The sequence below is a fragment of the Bombina bombina genome, chromosome 6 (genome assembly GCF_027579735.1).
Source record: "Bombina bombina isolate aBomBom1 chromosome 6, aBomBom1.pri, whole genome shotgun sequence".
In the NCBI taxonomy this organism is placed as follows: Eukaryota; Metazoa; Chordata; class Amphibia; order Anura; family Bombinatoridae; genus Bombina; species Bombina bombina.
In genome coordinates this window covers 781,132,729-781,157,243 of record NC_069504.1, presented here as the reverse complement: position 1 = coordinate 781,157,243, position 24,515 = coordinate 781,132,729, and the positions used below count along the sequence as shown (strand labels likewise).

The window sequence follows — 24,515 nt, the reverse complement described above, 5'->3', positions numbered from 1 at the left end:
ATCCTAATTTTTAAATATGCGTGAATTAATTAAATTACAAACTAATCTAAAAACACAACATATCTTGATCTATGTTCAGATTGAATGTTTATACATAGATCCCCCAATTTAGAACATGCTGTGATCTGAGATAATGTGACACATATAGGAAATGCTAGATCTTTCATTTTGCAGTGCTGTTCTTGTCAAACAGCGATGTGCTCTGGTTGCACTGTGTAAGTTTTCCTTAAAAAAGGGCAGCCAGAGCAAAGCACTGTTTGAAGAGAACAGTCAAATATGGAGTAGCACTGCAAAGCAGCAGCGTATTAATTGATGACTGGCTCTCAAGGATTTTTTTCTGTGACTACATTTTTACCTTATAATTATGTGACGTTAGACCAAGAGCAAAGGAAGAGACAATTTAAAAATTACAAAAAACAAAGTTCCCAAAGTGTCCAGGTTGAATGGATAAACACAGATGAATCCAGCAGTTAAAACATCAACATTTCATAGGTATCAGTTAAAAATGGCAGACTCCATACAAAAGGAAAAAGTATATGAGCAAATAAAAAAAAGTGACCGGTTTCGGCCCAATCGACCGTAGTCATAGACTAAAAACTAAACATTTCTTTTTTTTCTCTGCAGCTAATTGCAATGCAATTTTCAACTGCTGCAATATATTATAAAACTTTAAAAACGGCTTTATTCTCCAAATTATCACCACATGGCAAATGAGCCAGTGCTATAGTGGAACTGACTAATTTAAAATTGAAGTTCATTTCAAAATGACCTGCAGAAATTTTTTCACTAAAAAAAAATATTGCAGAAAGTGGAAAAAAAGGTTCAGATCCTTCACACCCATCCCTTAATCATATAACTTCTTATCGATCAAATTATATCAAACTTACATTGACTTGGTTTCAACTAAACACTATTCACTCACCATCTGGTTCCATCTCCTCATCGGACTCTTCTTCTCCTATAATAATTTCATCTGGGTTTGCCTGAATGGCCAACTCTGACAATTCAGTGCGTGATGCATCTGATCTGTTAAGGCAAACAATCCAATCCAATACGATTCAGTAAAGTGCAATGAATAGCTCTTGTAGCATAAAAAATACAAAACGGCTTTATACGGTTTGGTAACTCTGGTTAATTACCTGACAAATAGGATCTTCTCCTTCAGCTGAGGTTTATCCTTCTCAGCTTCTGCAGCTATAGATGCTGCTCTTTGCTCTAAAGCCTGCATTTCATCTGCTGGTTCTGAAGGGTAAAAAGATGAACGTAAGTATAGGGGTGGAAGGCCCATCACTCACACAGGGGAAAAGTTATAGCCATAATATTGAGTCTAAAGGTCAAACCAGTTCCCTACAGGGACAATACACTGAATGCACCATAAAAAGTAAAATTATGCATAGTTTAAAAAATATATGCTGATTCATACTATGTATCTCCAAGAAATTAATGATGGAAAGGAGAGAGACACAGGCAGAAACAGTTTCTTAATATCAATATTTTTACCAAGTATGGCCTAGTGTCCATTGAGGCGGTAAAAATATTTATCTTGATTAAAGTGATGGTAAACTCGCCCCTTTTTATAAACAGATCCGGAGTGTTAGTCATATTCAATAGTTGTAACGAAGATGTTCTATAACTTAATTTATAATATAGATATTAAATTCAAATGCCCCGTGCTCCACCACCCAGTTCAAAAGTCAAATTTTCTGTGAGCTAACGGTTTGATTTTTTCTCCAATCAGGGCTCTCCCCATATGGCACTTTTGTTGTAGCTAGAGCGTTGATTGGAGAACAATTCAAACCATTAGCGCATCTTAATAACAACTAATGAATTAAACTCCATCTAAAATATCACTAACGTTCCGAATCGGATTTTATAAACGTTCGGAATCGGATTTTATAAAGTAGAGACTTTATAATCACTTTAAAATCTATAGAGAATTTTTATGTTATCACCAGTTTCCAAACTGGAAAAAAGGCCTTTGTTAGTATGTTATGTGGTGCAGAGTCTTAAATCTAAATTAACTTTCAAAAGAAAAAAATAGAACAAGAGACACTATGGTTGATATTACATCCACAAAAAAGTTAGGGGTGTCAGTAAACTAAAGCTTTGAAAATGTATTTTTCTATATTAACATATAAATCTCTTAAAAAATAAAATACCACTAAGGGAATAACACAACTACTAAATGATGCCCCATAAATACAAAATAACAATCCACTGAATACACTTACAAAAATGTAAAACATACACCTCCAAATAGAACACAGGATAAGCAAAAACCCCGGACACAGTCTTGATCCACTTACTGAGGGAGGGTATTGCCATTGTGGATGTATGTATAGGTATATATACTATCACAGTCATTGAGAGTATACACAAAGCAGAGCCTAAGACTATTTCAATACTCATCATCAACATAAGTCACTCTGGAGCAGATACATATATAAAGTGAATGCAGTCAACAAAAATGAATAATATCCTCTCTGCCACACACACCATACTGGATCGAACTGAGGTAGGGGAGCAATTTTCCTTCTACAGGTAGTTTTTGTATTGTATTGGGTACTTATAAAGTGCAGCTAATCACTAGACGCTCATTTTATCAACCTCGGAAGGATGAAAGGCTGAGTGGACCTAGCAGGGGATCGAACCTGCAACCCTTGGGTTGCTACAGAGCTCAGCCACAGTGCCTTAGCAGACTGAGCTATCTGTCCGGTCTTTTGATGCTCACTGCCACATTAAGTAATGCTCAGGCAAATTTATAGCACTAAAGTGAGAGATCTTTCCAAACCTGTCCCTCTATTCTCCTCTCTAGTCTTCTGCTGCACTTGCAGGGATGAGATGTAGATACAAAGCATCTAAAGATAAGTGCAGAGAGACTGGCTGCAAAAACAGAGGTACACAGGGACAAGCCTAAGCGCGTTTCACCCCTCCCCAACTGATTCATTCCATGGGTCTTCTGTGCTGTTATGAGGCTCATGCATTTACATTTCTGTAAGTGTATTTAGTAGATTATCAATTTGTATGTATGGTGTATCACTTGGCATATATGATATCAATATTGACTATATTTTTTTTAAAATTATACAAGAACTGACTTATGTCCATTAAAGGTTTATCATACATACACACACTAAATCCGTTAGATGCAGATCATAAATATTAGCTATTTCATACTGCGTACCTCGTGTCTCCTCACTTGCAGTTCCTCCTTCTGCTCTCAGTTTCTGGGACACCAGGAATGTCCCTTGTGTATTATATTTTGCCTGCACACTCCGTTTCACACGAAGCATCTCCCTTAGGGTGTCTTCATTTCCATGACGTACTTCAAAGTCTCTCCATGTCTGCCAAAATCCAGCTGTTAACTGCAGGAACAGAAAGTAGTAATGGTTGTAGTTACGTAAATACAAAGTAAATAGTTAAGGTGATTCCTCAAAAAGATACTTAGCATATGACAATAGTGAGGATCTTTCTCACTCAGAACCCACCCCAATAAACATTCTGTTTGGTTGTGTAATACAATAATAAATTATAAAAGTAATACAGAATCTTGGACAATGACATTCTTCAAATACAGTTGTTCATCACAAATTCTGCTGGAATAAGAAAACTAAATATTCTAACTACATCATTGTTAAAGTGATGGTAAATCCGAGCGTTTAAAAAAAATCTAGGATTTACCATCACTAAAAATAAACAAAACTTTCAGTGATCAGTTTGTAAAAAATGATACTAAACTCACCCTTTCTGTGCCGCTGCCTCCTCGCTAAACTCAGTGGCTCCAGCCGCCCACAGCACAGCGCTCTTTTCTCAATGAGGTGAGATTCCCAACTCTAAACCAATAGCCGTGCTGGTCATATGACAGTGTTCTGTATGCTAACACAGCTACTGGTTTAAAGGTGGAAACGTCACCTCATTGGGAAAAGAGAGCTGTGCCGTGGGCGGCGGCAGCTGCTGAGTTTAGAGAGGAGGTTGTGGCACAGAAAGGGTACGTTTAGTACCTTTTTTTTTTACAAACTGATCACTGAAAGTCCTTCTTATTTTTAGTAATAGTTAATCCAAGTGTTTTTTAAACGCTCGGATTTACCATCACTTTAGTATTTACTCACATTTGTCTTAAAGGACCATTAAATACAGTAGAATTGCATAATCAACAGATGCATAATAAAAAGAGGATGGAATAGCACTTAGGGCTGAATTTCAAATGAGTAGAAGACAGCCATCAAACAATCACAAATTGCATATTTCTTTCCTATGGCATAGAGAGTCCACGATTCATTCCAATTACTAGTGGGATATTCACTCCTGGCCAGCAGGAGGCGGCAAAGAGCAACCCAGCAAAGCTGTTAAGTATCACTTCCCTTACCCATAACCCCCAGTTATTCTCTTTGCCTTGATCACGGGAGGATGGCGAAAAAGGTCTGAAGATATTTAATCCTTAAATGGGTACTTTTCCCTGCAAGCAAGAATTTGGGGATATGCTGTGTCCATGTCAATCTTAGTAGGAGTAATGGAGGCTTTTAGCAGTTAGAACGCAGTGAGGTGGTCCTTGCTTTATTTCTAACACTTATTGATAGAAAACCAGAGTTGTTTACTCAGTTTTTTCTTTTTCTACAGGTCCCTGACAGATGTTGGTTTATCAGTCACACCTTAGAAGCTGTTTCTGCCCTGCAGCTGGATCCACAAGTAAATGCTATTGCCTTCTAGGTCTTGGGGGCAGTACTCTAGAGGTTAATCCTCTGTGGATCTTTCACATGGGACTCACTTTATTTCCTGTTTATAGGAATTTAAGTTTTGAGCAGCATTTTTTAACAGGGACTTCTAAGTGGAATTTATTTTCTAAGGGGTTAATATTTAGCCCTAGATTTTGAGGCTGAGTAAGGCTGGACATTTCAGGGGCATTTGTATTTCCCTGATTGTGTGTCTGTTTTATTGACAGAGTGACGATATGTAACTTTTATTTTGCGCGCTTTGAAAACGTGTGACATTGCGGTCACGTGTCTATCCGCTCTTCCGCTTTGCTTTTTCATAGCATTTTGAGAAGCGGAGTGGTGTGCTGCTTGGAGCTGCTGCAGAGGGCATTTTTTTATCCTGTCGACTAGGATGATAGAAGGATAGACTATTTTCTTAGCCTTTTCCTTTTATAGAATCCGGTTGCTAGTGGGAGCTCCTGGTTCCGGTGTGGTGAGTTGCCTCAGTTATCTCCTCAGACGTCCCATTCTGTTTCACATGAAGTGCCTTGCGGTTCCTCTCAGCCTCCTCCTGGGGGTATTTATTTACCAACGGATTTTGCTGCGCAAATAACGTCTGCTGTGTCAGCAGCCTTATCAGCCTTTCCGGTTGCTGGTAAACGAAAGAGGAAGTCCAAGTATATTAATGTCAATAAGGGTTCTGACTCCGCTAAGGCTGTGTTAGTCAGTTTTTCACAGTTATCTGATGAGGATGATTCCTCAGTGGCTTCTGAGGTTGAGTTATCGGATTCTGATACTGTAATGACCAATGCTACAGATTCAGAGGAGATTAATTTCAGATTTAAGTTTAAACACCTCTGAGTACTTTTAAAGGAGGTTCTTGCTACTTTGGATGAAGCCGATTCATCTGTTGCAGAAAATCCAAAGAGGTCTAGTAAACGTAATAGGGTATATGATGTACCCTCTTCTGTGAAAGTGTTTCCAGTTTCAGACCGTATGGTAAATATAACTCTGGAATGGGATAAACCGGGGATTCCTTTTTCTCTGTCCCCTGTTTTTAAAAAGATGTTTCCTGTTACTGATGCTATTCGTGACTCATGGCGCACAGTGCCCAAGGTAGAGGGAACTCTCTCTACTCTGGCTAAAAGAACAACTATTCCCATTGAAGATAGTTGTTCATTCAAGGATCCTATGGATAAGAACCTTGAGGCTTTTTTGAAGAAAATGTACATTCATCAGGGATTACAGTGGCAACCTGTTGCTAGTATTGCCACAGTTGCAGGGGCAGCATCTTATTGGTGCGATGACTTATCTAATCTTATCCTAGAAGAGACTACTATATTTTATTTTATTTGTTATGCCAACATGCAAGTTCTTAGGCCGGGTGCTAAGATTTCTGGCTTCACTGTTTTAGCTTGCAGAGCTCTGTGGTTAAAATCTTGGTCTGCAGATGTTACATCCAAGTCCAAGCTGTTATCTTTGCCTTATAAAGGGTAAAACCTTGTTTGGTCCAGGTCTGGCTGAAATAATTTCCGACTTTACAGGTGGAAAGGGCTCTTTCCTACCTCAGGATAAAAAGAATAGACCTAAGGGTCGCAAGAGTTCTAATTTTCATTCCTTTCATAACTTTAAGGGACAGAAGTCTTCCTCTTCCAAATCGGATCAATCCGAGTCCTCTTGGAGGTCCGGTCAGCCTTGGAATAAGGGGAAGCAAGCCAAGAAACCTTCTGCTGATTCCAAATCAACAGGAAGGGGCCGCATCCAATCCTGCAGTGGATCAAGTGGGGGACAGACTTTTTTTTTTTCGGCAGGCTTGGATCCTTGGGCCATAGACATAGTATCCTATGGTTACAGAATAGGATTCAAATCTTGTCCTCCCAGAAGCAGATTCCACCTGTCGAGGTTATCTGCGAATCAGATAAAGAGAGAGGCCTTCTTACATTGCGTAAAGGACCTATCATCCCTGGGAGTGATTGTTTCAGTTCCTCTAGAGGAACAGGGTCTAGGATTCTATTCAAATCAATTTGTAGTTCCCAAAAAGGAGGACACTTTCCGTCCCATTCTGGACCTAAAGTGTCTAAACCAATTCCTCTGGGTTACGTCCTTCAAAATGCAAACCAGCCGGTACATTCTTCCTTTGGTTCAAGAGGGTCAATTCATGACGACCATAGATCTGAAAGATGTGTATCTTCATGTTCCCATTTACAGGGATCATTACCAGTATCCGAGGTTTGCCTTCCTAAACAAATATTTCCAGTTTGTTGCCCTTCCGTTTGGCCTTGCTACAGCTCCCAGAATTTTCACAAAGGTTACAAATGTTCTGGGGCCTCTTCTGGCAGTGGTCAGGTCCCAGGGCATTGCTGTGGTGCCTTATCCTGGTTCAAGCGCCATCTTTTCATCTAGCAAAATCTCATACAGAGATGTCGTCTATTCTACGTTCCCACAGGTGGAAAATGAATCTGGGGAAGAGTTCCCTTGTACCAGATACAAGGGTATGTTTCTTAGGAACAATTACAGATTCCCTGTCCATGAAGATTTTCTGACGGATGTCAGAAAATTCAAACTTCTTACTTCATGCCTTTCTCTCCAGTCTATGATTCTTCCATCAGTGGCTCAATGCATGGAGGTGATTGGTCTGATGGTTGCTTCTATCGACATCATTTCTTTTGCTCGGTTCCATCCAAAACCTCTGCAGCTATGCATGCTCAATCAATGGAGCGGAGACCATTCAAATCTCTTGCAGAGGATAGTTCTGGATCCCCTAAGAAGAGACTCTCTCTTGCGGTGGATGTCTCAGGACCATCTGTCTTAGGGATCATGTTTCCAGAGACCTTCCTGGGTGATTGTGACCACGGATGCCAGTCTATTAGGCTAGGGAGCAGATTGGGGCTCCTTAAAAGCGCAGGGCCTGTGGATTTAGGAGGAGTCTTCTCTTCCTATAAACATCTTAGAGTTGAGAGCAGTCTTCAACTAGCCTCGCTCCGGTTTATCTGATTTCAGTCGGACAACATCACTTTGGGGAACACATCAATCACCAGGGAGGAACTCAGAGCTCCTTAACAATGAAGGAGGGGACTCACATTCTCCAGTGGGCAGAGTCTCACGATTGCCATCTCTCTGCAATCCAAATCCCAGGGGTGGACAACTGGGAAGCGGATTTTCTGAGCAGACAGACTTTTCATACAGGGGAGTGGGCTCTCCACCCAGAGGTTTTCACAATGATAACCCTCAGGTGGGGGGTTCCGGAGTTAGATCTGATGGCATCTCGTCAAAACGCCAAGCTTCCAAAGTACGGTTCAAGGTCAAGAGATCCATAAGCCGTTCTGATAGACGCTCTGGTGGTTCCTTGGATCTTCACTCTAGCATACCCGTTTCCTCATTTTGCTCTCCTTCCATGAGTCATTGCTCATGTCAAGCAGGAGAGAGCATCTGTGATCCTAATAGCTCCTGCATGGCCTCGCAGGATCTGGTTTGCGGATCTAATAATGATGTCATCTCTTCCACCTTGGACGTATCCTCTGATGAAGAACCTTCTACTTCAGGGTCCCTTCCTTCATCCAAATCTAGATTCTCTGAAACTGAATGCTTGGAGACTGAAAGCCTAGTTTTGCCTAGACAGGGTTTTTCTGAGAAAGTCATAGATACTATTCTTCAGGCTCGTAAGATTTACCATGGGGTATGATGTAACCTTTTTTTGTGTGATTCAAAGGGGTTTTCTTGGAACAGAGTAAAAGTTCCTTGAATTTTTGGCTTTTCTTTAGAAAGGCCTGGAGAAAGTTTTGTCAGTCCGTACTCTAAAGGGTCAGATTTTGGCATTGTCTATTCTTCTGCATTAACATCTGGCAGTTCTGCCAGACGTTCAATCTTTTGTTCAGGCTTTAGTCAGCCTGTGTTTAAATCGGTTGCTCCTCCTTGGAGCCTTAACCTATTCTTAAAGTTTTGCAGCAGGCTCTGTTTTAGCTGATGCATTCTGTTGATATTAAATTATCTTGAAAGGTTTTGTATCTTATTGCTTATGCTCGCAGAGTCTCTGAGCTTTCGGCTCTGCAGTGTGATTCTCCTTTACCTTGTTTTCTCCAACATAGGTGTGTCCGGTCCACGGCGTCATCCTTACTTGTGGGATATTCTCTTCCCCAACAGGAAATGGCAAAGAGCCCAGCAAAGCTGGTCACATGATCCCTCCTAGGCTCCGCCTACCCCAGTCATTCTCTTTGCCGTTGTACAGGCAACATCTCCACGGAGATGGCTTAGAGTTTTTTAGTGTTTAACTGTAGTTTTTATTATTCAATCAAGAGTTTGTTATTTTAAAATAGTGCTGGTATGTACTATTTACTCTGAAACAGAAAAGAGATGAAGATTTCTGTTTGTAAGAGGAAAAACATAATTTATGTAAGAACTTACCTGATAAATTCATTTCTTTCATATTAACAAGAGTCCATGAGCTAGTGACGTATGGGATATACATTCCTACCAGGAGGGGCAAAGTTTCCCAAACCTTAAAATGCCTATAAATACACCCCTCACCACACCCACAAATCAGTTTAACGAATAGCCAAGAAGTGGGGTGATAAGAAAAAAAGTGTGAAGCATATAAAATAAGGAATTGGAATAATTGTGCTTTATACAAAAAAATCATAACCACCACAAAAAGGGCATCATGGACTCTTGTTAATATGAAAGAAATGAATTTATCAGGTAAGTTCTTACATAAATTATGTTTTCTTTCATGTAATTAACAAGAGTCCATGAGCTAGTGACGTATGGGATAATGACTACCCAAGATGTGGATCTTTCCACACAAGAGTCACTAGAGAGGGAGGGATAAAATAAAGACAGCCAATTCCTGCTGAAAATAATCCACACCCAAAATAAAGTTTAACGAAAAACATAAGCAGAAGATTCAAACTGAAATCGCTGCCTGAAGAACTTTTCTACCAAAAACTGCTTCAGAAGAAGAAAATACATCAAAATGGTAGAATTTAGTAAAAGTATGCAAAGAGGACCAAGTTGCTGCTTTGCAGATCTGGTCAACCGAAGCTTCATTCCTAAACGCCCAGGAAGTAGATACTGACCTAGTAGAATGAGCTGTAATTCTCTGAGGCGGAATTTTACCCGACTCAACATAGGCAAGATGAATTAAAGATTTCAACCAAGATGCCAAAGAAATGGCAGAAGCTTTCTGGCCTTTTCTAGAACCGGAAAAGATAACAAATAGACTAGAAGTCTTACGGAAAGATTTCGTAGCTTCAACATAATATTTCAAAGCTCTAACAACATCCAAAGAATGCAACGATTTCTCCTTAGAATTCTTAGGATTAGGACATAATGAAGGAACCACAATTTCTCTACTAATGTTGTTGGAATTCACAACCTTAGGTAAAAATTCAAAAGAAGTTCGCAACACCGCCTTATCCTGATGAAAAATCAGAAAAGGAGACTCACAAGAAAGAGCAGATAATTCAGAAACTCTTCTAGCAGAAGAGATGGCCAAAAGGAACAAAACTTTCCAAGAAAGTAATTTAATGTCCAATGAATGCATAGGTTCAAACGGAGGAGCTTGAAGAGCTCCCAGAACCAAATTCAAACTCCAAGGAGGAGAAATTGACTTAATGACAGGTTTTATACGAACCAAAGCTTGTACAAAACAATGAATATCAGGAAGAATAGCAATCTTTCTGTGAAAAAGAACAGAAAGAGCGGAGATTTGTCCTTTCAAAGAACTTGCGGACAAACCCTTATCTAAACCATCCTGAAGAAACTGTAAAATTCTCGGTATTCTAAAAGAATGCCAAGAAAAATGATGAGAAAGACACCAAGAAATATAAGTCTTCCAGACTCTATAATATATCTCTCGAGATACAGATTTACGAGCCTGTAACATAGTATTAATCACGGAGTCAGAGAAACCTCTTTGACCAAGAATCAAGCGTTCAATCTCCATACCTTTAAATTTAAGGATTTCAGATCCGGATGGAAAAAAGGACCTTGCGACAGAAGGTCTGGTCTTAACGGAAGAGTCCATGGTTGGCAAGATGCCATCCGGACAAGATCCGCATACCAAAACCTGTGAGGCCATGCCGGAGCTATTAGCAGAACAAACGAGCATTCCCTCAGAATCTTGGAGATTACTCTTGGAAGAAGAACTAGAGGCGGAAAGATATAGGCAGGATGATACTTCCAAGGAAGTGATAATGCATCCACTGCCTCCGCCTGAGGATCCCGGGATCTGGACAGATACCTGGGAAGTTTCTTGTTTAGATGAGAGGCCATCAGATCTATCTCTGGGAGCCCCCACATTTGAACAATCTGAAGAAATACCTCTGGGTGAAGAGACCATTCGCCCGGATGCAACGTTTGGCGACTGAGATAATCCGCTTCCCAATTGTCTACACCTGGGATATGAACCGCAGAGATTAGACAGGAGCTGGATTCCGCCCAAACCAAAATTCAAGATACTTCTTTCATAGCCAGAGGACTGTGAGTCCCTCCTTGATGATTGATGTATGCCACAGTTGTGACATTGTCTGTCTGAAAACAAATGAACGATTCTCTCTTCAGAAGAGGCCAAAACTGAAGAGCTCTGAAAATTGCACGGAGTTCCAAAATATTGATCGGTAATCTCACCTCCTGAGATTCCCAAACTCCTTGTGCCGTCAGAGATCCCCACACAGCTCCCCAACCTGTGAGACTTGCATCTGTTGAAATTACAGTCCAGGTCGGAAGAACAAAAGAAGCCCCCTGAATTAAACGATGGTGATCTGTCCACCACGTTAGAGAGTGTCGAACAATCGGTTTTAAAGATATTAATTGATATATCTTCGTGTAATCCCTGCACCATTGGTTCAGCATACAGAGCTGAAGAGGTCGCATGTGAAAACGAGCAAAGGGGATCGCGTCCGATGCAGCAGTCATAAGACCTAGAATTTCCATGCATAAGGCTACCGAAGGGAATGATTGAGACTGAAGGTTTCGACAAGCTGTAATCAATTTTAGACGTCTCTTGTCTGTTAAAGACAGAGTCATGGACACTGAATCTATCTGGAAACCCAGAAAGGTTACCCTTGTTTGAGGAATCAAAGAACTTTTTGGTAAATTGATCCTCCAACCATGATCTTGAAGAAACAACACAAGTCGATTCGTATGAGACTCTGCTAAATGTAAAGACTGAGCAAGTACCAAGATATCGTCCAAATAAGGAAATACCACAATACCCTGTTCTCTGATTACAGACAGAAGGGCACCGAGAATCTTTGTGAAAATTCTTGGAGCTGTAGCAAGGCCAAACGGTAGAGCCACAAATTGGTAATGCTTGTCTAGAAAAGAGAATCTCAGGAACTGATAATGATCTGGATGAATCGGAATATGCAGATATGCATCCTGTAAATCTATTGTGGACATATAATTCCCTTGCTGAACAAAAGGCAATATAGTCCTTACAGTTACCATCTTGAACGTTGGTATCCTTACATAACGATTCAATAATTTTAGATCCAGAACTGGTCTGAAGGAAATCTCCTTCTTTGGTACAATGAAGAGATTTGAATAAAACCCCATCCCCTGTTCCGGAACTGGAACTGGCATAATTACTCCAGCCAACTCTAGATCTGAAACACAATTCAGAAATGCTTGAGCTTTCACTGGATTTACTGGGACAACGGGAAAGAAAAAATCTCTTTGCAGGAGGTCTCATCTTGAAACCAATTCTGTACCCTTCTGAAACAATGTTCTGAATCCAAAGATTGTGAACAGAATTGATCCAAATTTCTTTGAAAAAACGTAACCTGCCCCCTACCAGCTGAACTGGAATGAGGGCCGTACCTTCATGTGAACTTAGAAGCAGGCTTTGCCTTTCTAGCAGGCTTGGATTTATTCCAGACTGGAGATGGTTTCCAAACTGAAACTGCTCCTGAGGACGAAGGATCAGGCTTTTGTTCTTTGTTGAAACGAAAGGAACGAAAACGATTGTTAGCCCTGTTTTTACCTTTAGATTTTTTATCCTGTGGTAAAAAAGTTCCTTTCCCACCAGTAACAGTTGAAATAATAGAATCCAACTGAGAACCAAATAATTTGTTTCCCTGGAAAGAAATGGAAAGTAGAGTTGATTTAGAAGCCATATCAGCATTCCAAGTCTTAAGCCATAAAGCTCTTCTGGCTAAGATAGCCAGAGACATAAACCTAACATCAACTCTAATAATATCAAAAATGGCATCACAGATAAAATTATTAGCATGCTGGAGAAGAATAATAATATCATGAGAATCACGATTTGTTACTTGTTGCGCTAGAATTTCCAACCAAAAAGTTGAAGCTGTAGCAACATCAGCCAATGATATAGCAGGTCTAAGAAGATTACCTGAACACAGATAAGCTTTTCTTAGAAAAGATTCAATTTTTCTATCTAAAGGATCCTTAAACGAGGTACCATCTGACGTAGGAATGGTAGTACGTTTAGCAAGGGTAGAAATAGCCCCATCAACTTTAGGGATTTTGTCCCAAAATTCTAACCTGTCAGGCGGAACAGGATATAATTGCTTAAAACGTTTAGAAGGAGTAAATGAATTACCCAATTTATCCCATTCTTTGGAAATTACTGCAGAAATAGCATTAGGAACAGGAAAAACTTCTGGAATAACCGCAGGAGCTTTAAAAACCTTATCCAAACGTATAGAATTAGTATCAAGAGGACTAGAATCCTCTATTTCTAAAGCAATTAGTACTTCTTTAAGTAAAGAGCGAATAAATTCCATCTTAAATAAATATGAAGATTTATCAGCATCAATCTCTGAGATAGAATCCTCTGAACCAGAAGAGTCCAAAGAATCAGAATGATGGTGTTCATTTAAAAATTCATCTGTAGAGAGAGAAGATTTAAAAGACTTTTTACGTTTACTAGAAGGAGAAATAACAGACAAAGCCTTCTTTATGGATTCAGAAACAAAATCTCTTATGTTATCAGGAACATTCTGCACCTTAGATGTTGAGGGAACTGCAACAGGCAATGGTACATTACTAAAGGAAATATTATCTGCTTTAACAAGTTTGTCATGACAATTATTACAAACAACAGCTGGAGGAATAGCTACCAAAAGTTTACAGCAGATACACTTAGCTTTGGTAGATCCAGCAGGCAGTGATTTTCCTGTAGAATCTTCTGGCTCAGATGCAACGTGAGACATCTTGCAATATGTAAGAGAAAAAACAACATATAAAGCAAAATAGATCAAATTCCTTATAAGACAGTTTCAGGAATGGGAAAGAATGCCAAATATCAAGCTTCTAGCAACCAGAAGCAAATGAAAAATGAGACTGAAATAATGTGGAGACAAAAGCGACGCCCATATTTTTTAGCGCCAAATAAGACGCCCACATTATTTGGCGCCTAAATGCTTTTGGCGCCAAAAATGACGCCACATCCGGAACGCCGACATTTTTGGCGCAAAATAACGTCAAAAAAATGACGCAACTTCCGGCGACACGTATGACGCCGGAAACGGAAAAGAATTTTTGCGCCAAAAAAGTCCGCGCCAAGAATGACGCAATAAAATGAAGCATTTTCAGCCCCCGCGAGCCTAACAGCCCACAGGGAAAAAAGTCAAATTTTTGAGGTAAGAAAAATATGATAATTCAATGCATAATCCCAAATATGAAACTGACTGTCTGAAAATAAGGAAAGTTGAACATTCTGAGTCAAGGCAAATAAATGTTTGAATACATATATTTAGAACTTTATAAATAAAGTGCCCAACCATAGCTTAGAGTGTCACAGAAAATAAGACTTACTTACCCCAGGACACTCATCTACATGTTTGTAGAAAGCCAAACCAGTACTGAAACGAGAATCAGTAGAGGTAAAGGTAAATATAAGAGTATATCGTCGATCTGAAAAGGGAGGTAAGAGATGAATCTCTACGACCGATAACAGAGAACCTTATGAAATAGACCCCGTAGAAGGAGATCACTGCATTCAATAGGCAATACTCTCTTCACATCCCTCTGACATTCACTGCACGCTGAGAGGAAAACCGGGCTCCAACTTGCTGCGGAGCGCATATCAACGTAGAATCTAGCACAAACTTACTTCACCACCTCCCTTGGAGGCAAAGTTTGTAAAACTGATTTGTGGGTGTGGGTGAGGGGTGTATTTATAGGCATTTTAAGGTTTGGGAAACTTTGCCCCTCCTGGTAGGAATGTATATCCCATACGTCACTAGCTCATGGACTCTTGTTAATTACATGAAAGAAATGATTTTAGCAACCGTTACTAAAATCGATGGCTGTTCCACACAGGACTGTTGAGAGGAATTAACTTCAGTTGAGGGAACAGTGAGCAGAATTTTACTGCTTGAGGTATGACACATTCTAACAAGACGATGTAATGCTGGAAGCTGTCATTTTCCCTATGGGATCCGGTAAGCCATTTTTATTACAGACAATAAATAAGGGCTTCACAAGGGCTTTTTAAGACTGTAGACATTTTCTGGGCTAAATCGATTCATATAATAAACATATTTAGCCTTGAGGAATCATTTTAATCTGGGTATTTTGTAAAATAATATCGGCAGGCACTGTTTTGGACACCTTATTCTCTAGGGGCTTTCCCTAATCATAGGCAGAGTCTCATTTTCGCGCCGGTATTGCGCACTTGTTTTTGAGAAGCATGACATGCAGTCGCATGTGTGAGGAGCTCTGATACATAGAAAAGACTTTCTGAAGGCGTCATTTGGTATCGTATTCCCCTTTGGGCTTGGTTGGGTCTCAGCGAAGCAGATACCAGGGACTGTAAAGGGGTTAAAGATAAAAACGGCTCCGGTTCCGTTATTTTAAGGGTTAAAGCTTCCAAATTTGGTGTGCAATACTTTTAAGGCTTTAAGACACTGTGGTGAAATTTTGGTGAATTTTGAACAATTCCTTCATACTTTTTCGCAATTGCAGTAATAAAGTGTGTTCAGTTTAAAATTTAAAGTGACAGTAACGGTTTTATTTTAAAACGTTTTTTGTACTTTGTTATCAAGTTTATGCCTGTTTAACATGTCTGAACTACCAGATAGACTGTGTTCTGAATGTGGGGAAGCCAAGGTTCCTTCTCATTTAAATAGATGTGATTTATGTGACACAAAATTTAGAGAAAATGATGCCCAAGATGATTCCTCAAGTGAGGGGAGTAAGCATGGTACTGCATCATCCCCTCCTTCGTCTACACCAGTCTTGCCCACTCAGGAGGCCCCTAGTACATCTAGCGCGCCAATACTCCTTACTATGCAACAATTAACGGCTGTAATGGATAATTCTATCAAAAACATTTTAGCCAAAATGCCCACTTATCAGCGTAAGCGCGACTGCTCTGTTTTAGATAATATTGAAGAGCATGAGGACGCTGATGATATTGTTTCTGAAGGGCCCCTACACCAGTCTGAGGGGGCCAGGGAGGTTTTGTCTGAGGGAGAAATTTCAGATTCAGGGAAAATTTCTCAACAAGCTGAACCTGATGTGATTACATTTAAATTTAAGTTGGAACATCTCCGCGCTCTGCTTAAGGAGGTGTTATCCACTCTGGATGATTGTGAGAATTTGATCATCCCAGAGAAACTATGTAAAATGGACAAGTTCCTAGAGGTCCCGGGGCCCCCAGAAGCTTTTCCTATACCCAAGCGGGTGGCGGACATTGTAAATAAAGAATGGGAAAGGCCCGGTATACCTTTCGTCCCTCCCCCCATATTTAAAAAATTGTTTCCTATGGTCGACCCCAGAAAGGACTTATGGCAGACAGTCCCCAAGGTCGAGGGGGGCGGTTTCTACTTTAAACAAACGCACCACTATACCCATAGAAGATAGTTGTGCTTTCAAAGATCCTATGGATAAAAAATTAGAAGGTTTGCTTAAAAACAGAATTTATGTTTACCTGATAAATTACTTTCTCCAACGGTGTGTCCGGTCCATGGCGTCATCCTTACTTGTGGGATATTCTCTTCCCCAACAGGAAATGGCAAAGAGCCCAGCAAAGCTGGTCACATGATCCCTCCTAGGCTCCGCCTACCCCAGTCATTCGACCGACGTTAAGGAGGAATATTTGCATAGGAGAAACCATATGATACCGTGGTGACTGTAGTTAAAGAAAATAAATTATCAGACCTGATTAAAAAACCAGGGCGGGCCGTGGACCGGACACACCGTTGGAGAAAGTAATTTATCAGGTAAACATAAATTCTGTTTTCTCCAACATAGGTGTGTCCGGTCCACGGCGTCATCCTTACTTGTGGGAACCAATACCAAAGCTTTAGGACACGGATGAAGGGAGGGAGCAAATCAGGTCACCTAAATGGAAGGCACCACGGCTTGCAAAACCTTTCTCCCAAAAATAGCCTCAGAAGAAGCAAAAGTATCAAACTTGTAAAATTTGGTAAAAGTGTGCAGTGAAGACCAAGTCGCTGCCCTACATATCTGATCAACAGAAGCCTCGTTCTTGAAGGCCCATGTGGAAGCCACAGCCCTAGTGGAAGGAGCTGTGATCCTTTCAGGAGGCTGCCGTCCGGCAGTCTCGTAAGCCAATCTGATGATGCTTTTAATCCAAAAAGAGAGAGAGGTAGAAGTTGCTTTTTGACCTCTCCTTTTACCAGAATAAACAACAAACAAGGAAGATGTTTGTCTAAAATCCTTTGTAGCATCTAAATAGAATTTTAGAGCGCGAACAACATCCAAATTGTGCAACAAACGTTCCTTCTTCGAAACTGGTTTCGGACACAGAGAAGGCACGACTATCTCCTGGTTAATGTTTTTGTTAGAAACAACTTTTGGAAGAAAACCAGGTTTAGTACGTAAAACCACCTTATCTGCATGGAACACCAGATAAGGAGGAGAACACTGCAGAGCAGATAATTCTGAAACTCTTCTAGCAGAAGAAATTGCAACCAAAAACTAAACTTTCCAAGATAATAACTTAATATCAACGGAATGTAAGGGTTCAAACGGAACCCCCTGAAGAACTGAAAGAACTAAGTTGAGACTCCAAGGAGGAGTCAAAGGTTTGTAAACAGGCTTGATTCTAACCAGAGCCTGAACAAAGGCTTGAACATCTGGCACAGCTGCCAGCTTTTTGTGAAGTAACACAGACAAGGCAGAAATCTGTCCCATCAAGGAACTTGCAGATAATCCGTTTTCCAATCCTTCTCTAAGGAAGGATAGAATCTTAGGAATCTTAACCTTGTCCCAAGGGAATCCTTTAGATTCACACCAACAGATATATTTTTTCCAAATTTTGTGGTAAATTTTTCTAGTTACAGGCTTTCTGGCCTGAACAAGAGTATCAATAACAGAATCTGAGAACCCTCGCTTTGAGAAGATCAAGCGTTCAAGCAGTCTCCAAGCAGTCAGCTGGAGTGGGACCAGATTCGGATGTTCGAACGGACCTTGAACAAGAAGGTCTCGTCTCAAAGGTAGCTTCCATGGTGGAGCCGATGACATATTCACCAGATCTGCATACCAAATCCTGCGTGGCCACGCAGGAGCTATCAAGATCACCGACGCCCTCTCCTGATTGATCCTGGCTACCAGCCTGGGGATGAGAGGGAACGGCGGGAATACATAAGCTAGTTTGAAGGTCCAAGGTGCTACTAGTGCATCTACTAGAGTCGCCTTGGGATCCCTGGATCTGGACCCGTAGCAAGGAACCTTGAAGTTCTGACGAGAGGCCATCAGATCCATGTCTGGAATGCCCCACAGTTGAGTGATTTGGGCAAAGATTTCCGGATGGAGTTCCCACTCCCCCGGATGCAATGTCTGACGACTCAGAAAATCCGCTTCCCAATTTTCCACTCCTGGGATGTGGATTGCAGACAGGTGGCAGGAGCGAGTCTCCGCCCATTGAATGATTTTGGTCACTTCTTCCATCGCCAGGGAACTCCTTGTTCCCCCCTGATGGTTGATGTACGCAACAGTCGTCATGTTGTCTGATTGAAACCGTATGAACTTGGCCCTCGCTAGCTGAGACCAAGCCTTGAGAGCATTGAATATCGCTCTCAGTTCCAGAATATTTATCGGTAGAAGAGATTCTTCCCGAGACCAAAGACCCTGAGCTTTCAGGGATCCCCAGACCGCGCCCCAGCCCATCAGACTGGCGTCGGTCGTGACAATGACCCACTCTGGTCTGCGGGAGGTCACCCCTTGTGACAGGTTGTCCATGGACAGCCACCAACGGAGTGAGTCTCTGGTCCTCTGATTTACTTGTATCTTCGGAGACAAGTCTGTATAGTCCCCATTCCACTGACTGAGCATACACAGTTGTAATGGTCTCAGATGAATGCGCGCAAAAGGAACTATGTCCATTGCCGCTACCATCAAACCTATCACTTCCATGCACTGCGCTATGGAAGGAAGAGGAACGGAATGAAGTATCCGACAATTGTTTAGAAGTTTTGTTTTTCTGGTCTCTGTCAGAAAAATCCTCATTTCTAAGGAGTCTATTATTGTTCCCAAGAAGGGAACTCTTGTCGACGGAGATAGAGAACTCTTTTCCACGTTCACTTTCCATTCGTGAGATCTGAGAAAGGCCAGGACTATGTCCGTGTGAGCCTTTGCTTGAGGAAGGGACGACGCTTGAATCAGAATGTCGTCCAAGTAAGGTACTACAGCAATGCCCCTTGGTCTTAGCACCGCCATAAGGGACCCTAGTACCTTTGTGAAAATCCTTGGAGCAGTGGCTAATCCGAAAGGAAGCGCCACGAACTGGTAATGCTTGTCCAGGAATGCGAACCTTAGGAACCGATGATGTTCCTTGTGGACAGGAATATGTAGATACGCATCCTTTAAATCCACCGTGGTCAAGAATTGACCTTCCTGGATGGAAGGATTGTTCGAATGGTTTCCATTTTGGACGATGGAACCTTGAGAAACTTGTTTAGGATCTTGAGATCTAAGATTGGTCTGAACGTTCCCTCTTTTTTGGGAACTACGAACAGATTGGAGTAGAACCCCATCCCTCGTTCTTTTAATGGAACAGGATGCATCACTTCCAGAAGATAACCTTGGGAGACTATTTCTAGCGCCCAAGGATCCAGAACATCTCTTGCCCAAGCCTGAGTGAAGAGAGAGAGTCTGCCCCCCACCAAATCCGGTCCCGGATCGGGGGCCCGCATCTCATGCTGTCTTGGGAGCAGTGGCAGGGTTCTTGGCCTGCTTTCCTTTGTTCCAGCCTTGCATTGGTCTCCAGGCTGGATTGGCTTGAGAAGTATTACCCTCCTGCTTAGAGGACGTAGCACTTGGGGCTGGTCCGTTTCTGCGAAAGGGACGAAAATTAGGTTTATTTTTGGCCTTGAAAGACCTATCCTGAGGAAGGGCGTGGCCCTTGCCCCCAGTGATATCAGAGATAATCTCTTTCAAGTCAGGGCGAAACAGTGTTTTCCCCTTGAAAGGAATGTCGAGCAATTTGTTCTTGGAAGACGCATCCGCTGACCAAGATTTTAACCAAAGCGCTCTGCGCGCCACAATAGCAAACCCAGAATTTTTCGCCGCTAACCTAGCCAATTGCAAGGTGGCGTCTAGGGTGAAAGAATTAGCCAATTTAAGAGCACGAATTCTGTCCATAATCTCCTCATAAGAAGAAGAATTACTAATAATCGCCTTTTCTAGCTCATCGAACCAGAAACACGCGGCTGTAGTGACAGGGACAATGCATGCAATTGGTTGTAGAAGGTAACCTTGCTGAACAAACATCTTTTTTAGCAAACCTTCTAATTTTTATCCATAGGATCTTGGAAAGCACAACTATCTTCTATGGGTATAGTGGTGCGCTTGTTTAGAGTAGAAACCGCCCCCTCGACCTTGGGGACTGTCTGCCATAAGTCCTTTCTGGGGTCGACTATAGGAAACAATTTTTTAAATATGGGGGGAGGTACGAAAGGTATACCGGGCCTGTCCCATTCTTTATTAACAATGTACGCCACCCGCTTGGGTATAGGAAAAGCTTCGGGGGGCCCCGGGGCCTCTAGGAACTTGTCCATTTTACATAGTGTTTCTGGAATGACCAGATAATCACAATCATCCAAATTGGATAACACCTCCTTAAGCAGAGCGCGGAGATGTTCCAACTTAAATTTAAAAGTAATCATATCAGGTTCAGCTTGTTGAGAAATTTTTCCTGAATCTGAAATTTCTCCCTCAGACAAAACCTCCCTGGCCCCCTCAGACTGGTGTAGGGGCCCTTCAGAAACAATATCATCAGCGTCCTCATGCTCTTCAGTATTTTCTAAAACAGAGCAGTCGCGCTTTCGCTGATAAGTGGGCATATTGGCTAAAATGTTTTTGATAGAATTATCCATTACAGCCGTTAATTGTTGCATAGTAAGGAGTATTGGCGCGCTAGATGTACTAGGGGCCTCCTGTATGGGCAAGACTGGTGTAGACGAAGGAGGGGATGATGCAGTACCATGCTTACTCCCCTCACTTGAGGAATCATCTTGGGCATCATTTTTACTAAATTTTGTGTCACATAAATCACATCTATTTAAATGAGAAGGAACCTTGGCTTCCCCACATTCAGAACACAGTCTATCTGGTAGTTCAGACATGTTAAACAGGCATAAACTTGATAACAAAGCACAAAAAACGTTTTAAAATAAAACCGTTACTGTCACTTTAAATTTTAAACTGAACACACTTTATTACTGCAATTGCGAAAAAGTATGAAGGAATTGTTCAAAATTCACCAAAATTTCACCACAGTGTCTTAAAGCCTTAAAAGTATTGCACACCAAATTTGGAAGCTTTAACCCTTAAAATAACGGAACCGGAGCCGTTTTTATATTTAACCCCTTTACAGTCCCTGGAATCTGCTTTGCTGAGACCCAACCAAGCCCAAAGGGGAATACGATACCAAATGATGCCTTCAGAAAGACTTTTCTATGTATCAGAGCTCCACACACATGCAGCTGCATGTCATGCTGTTCTCAAAAACAAGTGCGCCATACCGGCGCGAAAATGAGGCTCTGACTATGATTAGGGAAAGCCCCTATAGAATAAAGTGTCTAAAACAGTGCCTGCCGATATTATTTTACAAAATACCCAGATTAAATGATTCCTCAAGGCTAAATATGTGTAAATATGATTGATTTAGCCCAGAAAATGTCTACAGTCTTAATAAGCCCTTGTGAAGCCCTTATTTACTGTCTGAATAAAAATGGCTTACCGGATCCCATAGGGAAAATGACAGCTTCCAGCATTACATCGTCTTGTTAGAATGTGTCATACCTCAAGCAGCAAAAGACTGCTCACTGTTCCCCCAACTGAAGTTAATTCCTCTCAACAGTCCTGTGTGGAACAGCCATGGATTTTAGTAACGGTTGCTAAAATCATTTTCCTCATACAAACAGAAATCTTCATCTCTTTTCTGTTTCAGAGTAAATAGTACATACCAGCACTATTTTAAAATAACAAACTCTTGATTGAATAATAAAAACTACAGTTAAACACTAAAAAACTCTAAGCCATCTCCGTGGAGATGTTGCCTGTACAACGGCAAAGAGAATGACTGGGGTAGGCGGAGCCTAGGAGGGATCATGTGACCAGCTTTGCTGGGCTCTTTGCCATTTCCTGTTGGGGAAGAGAATATCCCACAAGTTAGGATGACGCCGTGGACCGGACACACCTATGTTGGAGAAAAGATGTTTGTTCAGCAAGGTTACCTTCTACAACCAATTTCATGCATTGTCCCTGTCACTACAGCCGCGTGTTTCTGGTTCGATGAGCTAGAAAAGGCGATCACTAGTGATTCTCCTCCTTATGAGGAGATTATGGACAGAATCCGTGCTCTCAAATTGGCTAATTCTTTCACCCTAGACGCCACTTTGCAATTGGCTAGGTTAGCGGAGAAAAATTCTGGGTTTGCTATTGTGGCGCGCAGAGCGCTTTGGTTGAAATCTTGGTCAGCGGATGCGTCTTCCAAGAACAAATTGCTTAACATTCCTTTCAAGGGGAAAACGCTGTTTGGCCCTGACTTGAAAGAGATTATCTCTGATATCACTGGGGGTAAGGGCCACGCCCTTCCTCAGGATAGGTCTTTCAAGGCCAAAAATAAACCTAATTTTCGTCCCTTTCGTAGAAACGGACCAGCCCCAAGTGCTACGTCCTCTAAGCAAGAGGGTAATACTTCTCAAGCCAAGCCAGCCTGGAGACCAATGCAAGGCTGGAACAAGGGAAAGCAGGCCAAGAAACCTGCCACTGCTACCAAGACAGCATGAAATGTTGGCCCCCGATCCGGGACCGGATCTGGTGGGGGGCAGACTCTCTCTCTTCGCTCAGGCTTGGGCAAGAGATGTTCTGGATCCTTGGGCACTAGAAATAGTCTCCCAAGGTTATCTTCTGGAATTCAAGGGGCTTCCCCCAAGGGGGAGGTTCCACAGGTCTCAATTGTCTTCAGACCACATAAAAAAACAGGCATTCTTACATTGTGTAGAAGACCTGTTAAAAATGGGAGTGATTCATCCTGTTCCATTAGTGGAACAAGGGATGGGGTTCTACTCCAATCTGTTCGTAGTTCCCAAAAAAGAGGGAACGTTCAGACCAATCTTAGATCTCAAGATCCTAAACAAGTTTCTCAAGGTTCCATCGTTCAAAATGGAAACCATTCGAACAATTCTTCCTTCCATCCAGGAAGGTCAATTCATGACCACGGTGGATTTAAAGGATGCGTATCTACATATTCCTATCCACAAGGAACATCATCGGTTCCTAAGGTTCGCATTCCTGGACAAGAATTACCAGTTCGTGGCACTTCCTTTCGGATTAGCCACTGCTCCAAGGATTTTCACAAAGGTACTAGGGTCCCTTCTAGCGGTGCTAAGACCAAGGGGCATTGCAGTAGTACCTTACTTGGACGACATTCTGATTCAAGCGTCGTCCCTTCCTCAAGCAAAGGCTCACACGGACATAGTCCTGGCCTTTCTCAGATCTCACGGATGGAAAGTGAACGTAGAAAAGAGTTCTCTATCTCCGTCAACAAGGGTTCCCTTCTTGGGAACAATAATAGACTCCTTAGAAATGAGGATTTTTCTGACAGAGGCCAGAAAAACAAAACTTCTAAACTCTTGTCAAATACTTCATTCCGTTCCTCTTCCTTCCATAGCGCAGTGCATGGAAGTAATAGGTTTGATGGTAGCGGCAATGGACATAGTTCCTTTTGCGCGCATTCATCTAAGACCATTACAACTGTGCATGCTCAGTCAGTGGAATGGGGACTATACAGACTTGTCTCCGACGATACAAGTAAATCAGAGGACCAGAGATTCACTCCGTTGGTGGCTGTCCCTGGACAACCTGTCACAAGGGATGAACTTCCGCAGGCCAGAGTGGGTCATTGTCACGACCGACGCCAGTCTGATGGGCTGGGGGCGCGGTCTGGGGACCCCTGAAAGCTCAGGGTCTTTGGTCTCGGGAAGAATCTCTTCTACCGATAAATATTCTGGAACTGAGAGCGATACTCAATGCTCTCAAGGCTTGGCCTCAGCTAGCAAAGGCCAAGTTCATACGGTTTCAATCAGACAACATGACGACTGTTGCGTACATCAACCATCAGGGGGGAACAAGGAGTTCCCTGGCGATGGAAGAAGTGACCAAAATCATTCAATGGGCGGAGACTCACTCCTGCCACCTGTCTGCAATCCACATCCCAGGAGTGGAAAATTGGGAAGCGGATTTTCTGAGTCGTCAGACATTACATCCGGGGGAGTGGGAACTCCATCCGGAAATCTTTGCCCAAATTACTCAACTGTGGGGCATTCCAGACATGGATCTGATGGCCTCTCGTCAGAACTTCAAGGTTCCTTGCTACGGGTCCAG

At 41.9% G+C, this 24,515-nt stretch overlaps 1 protein-coding gene across 1 annotated transcript in view; it reads right to left on the bottom strand.

Annotated features, from left to right (window-relative positions):
• The window catches only part of XAB2 (XPA binding protein 2), a 298,412-nt gene that overhangs the window by 155 nt on the left and 273,742 nt on the right, over positions 1-24,515 (bottom strand). The window contains 3 exon segments of the mRNA XM_053718092.1: positions 923-1,026; positions 1,140-1,242; positions 3,185-3,365. Coding sequence (XP_053574067.1) covers positions 923-1,026; positions 1,140-1,242; positions 3,185-3,365 — 388 coding nt within the window.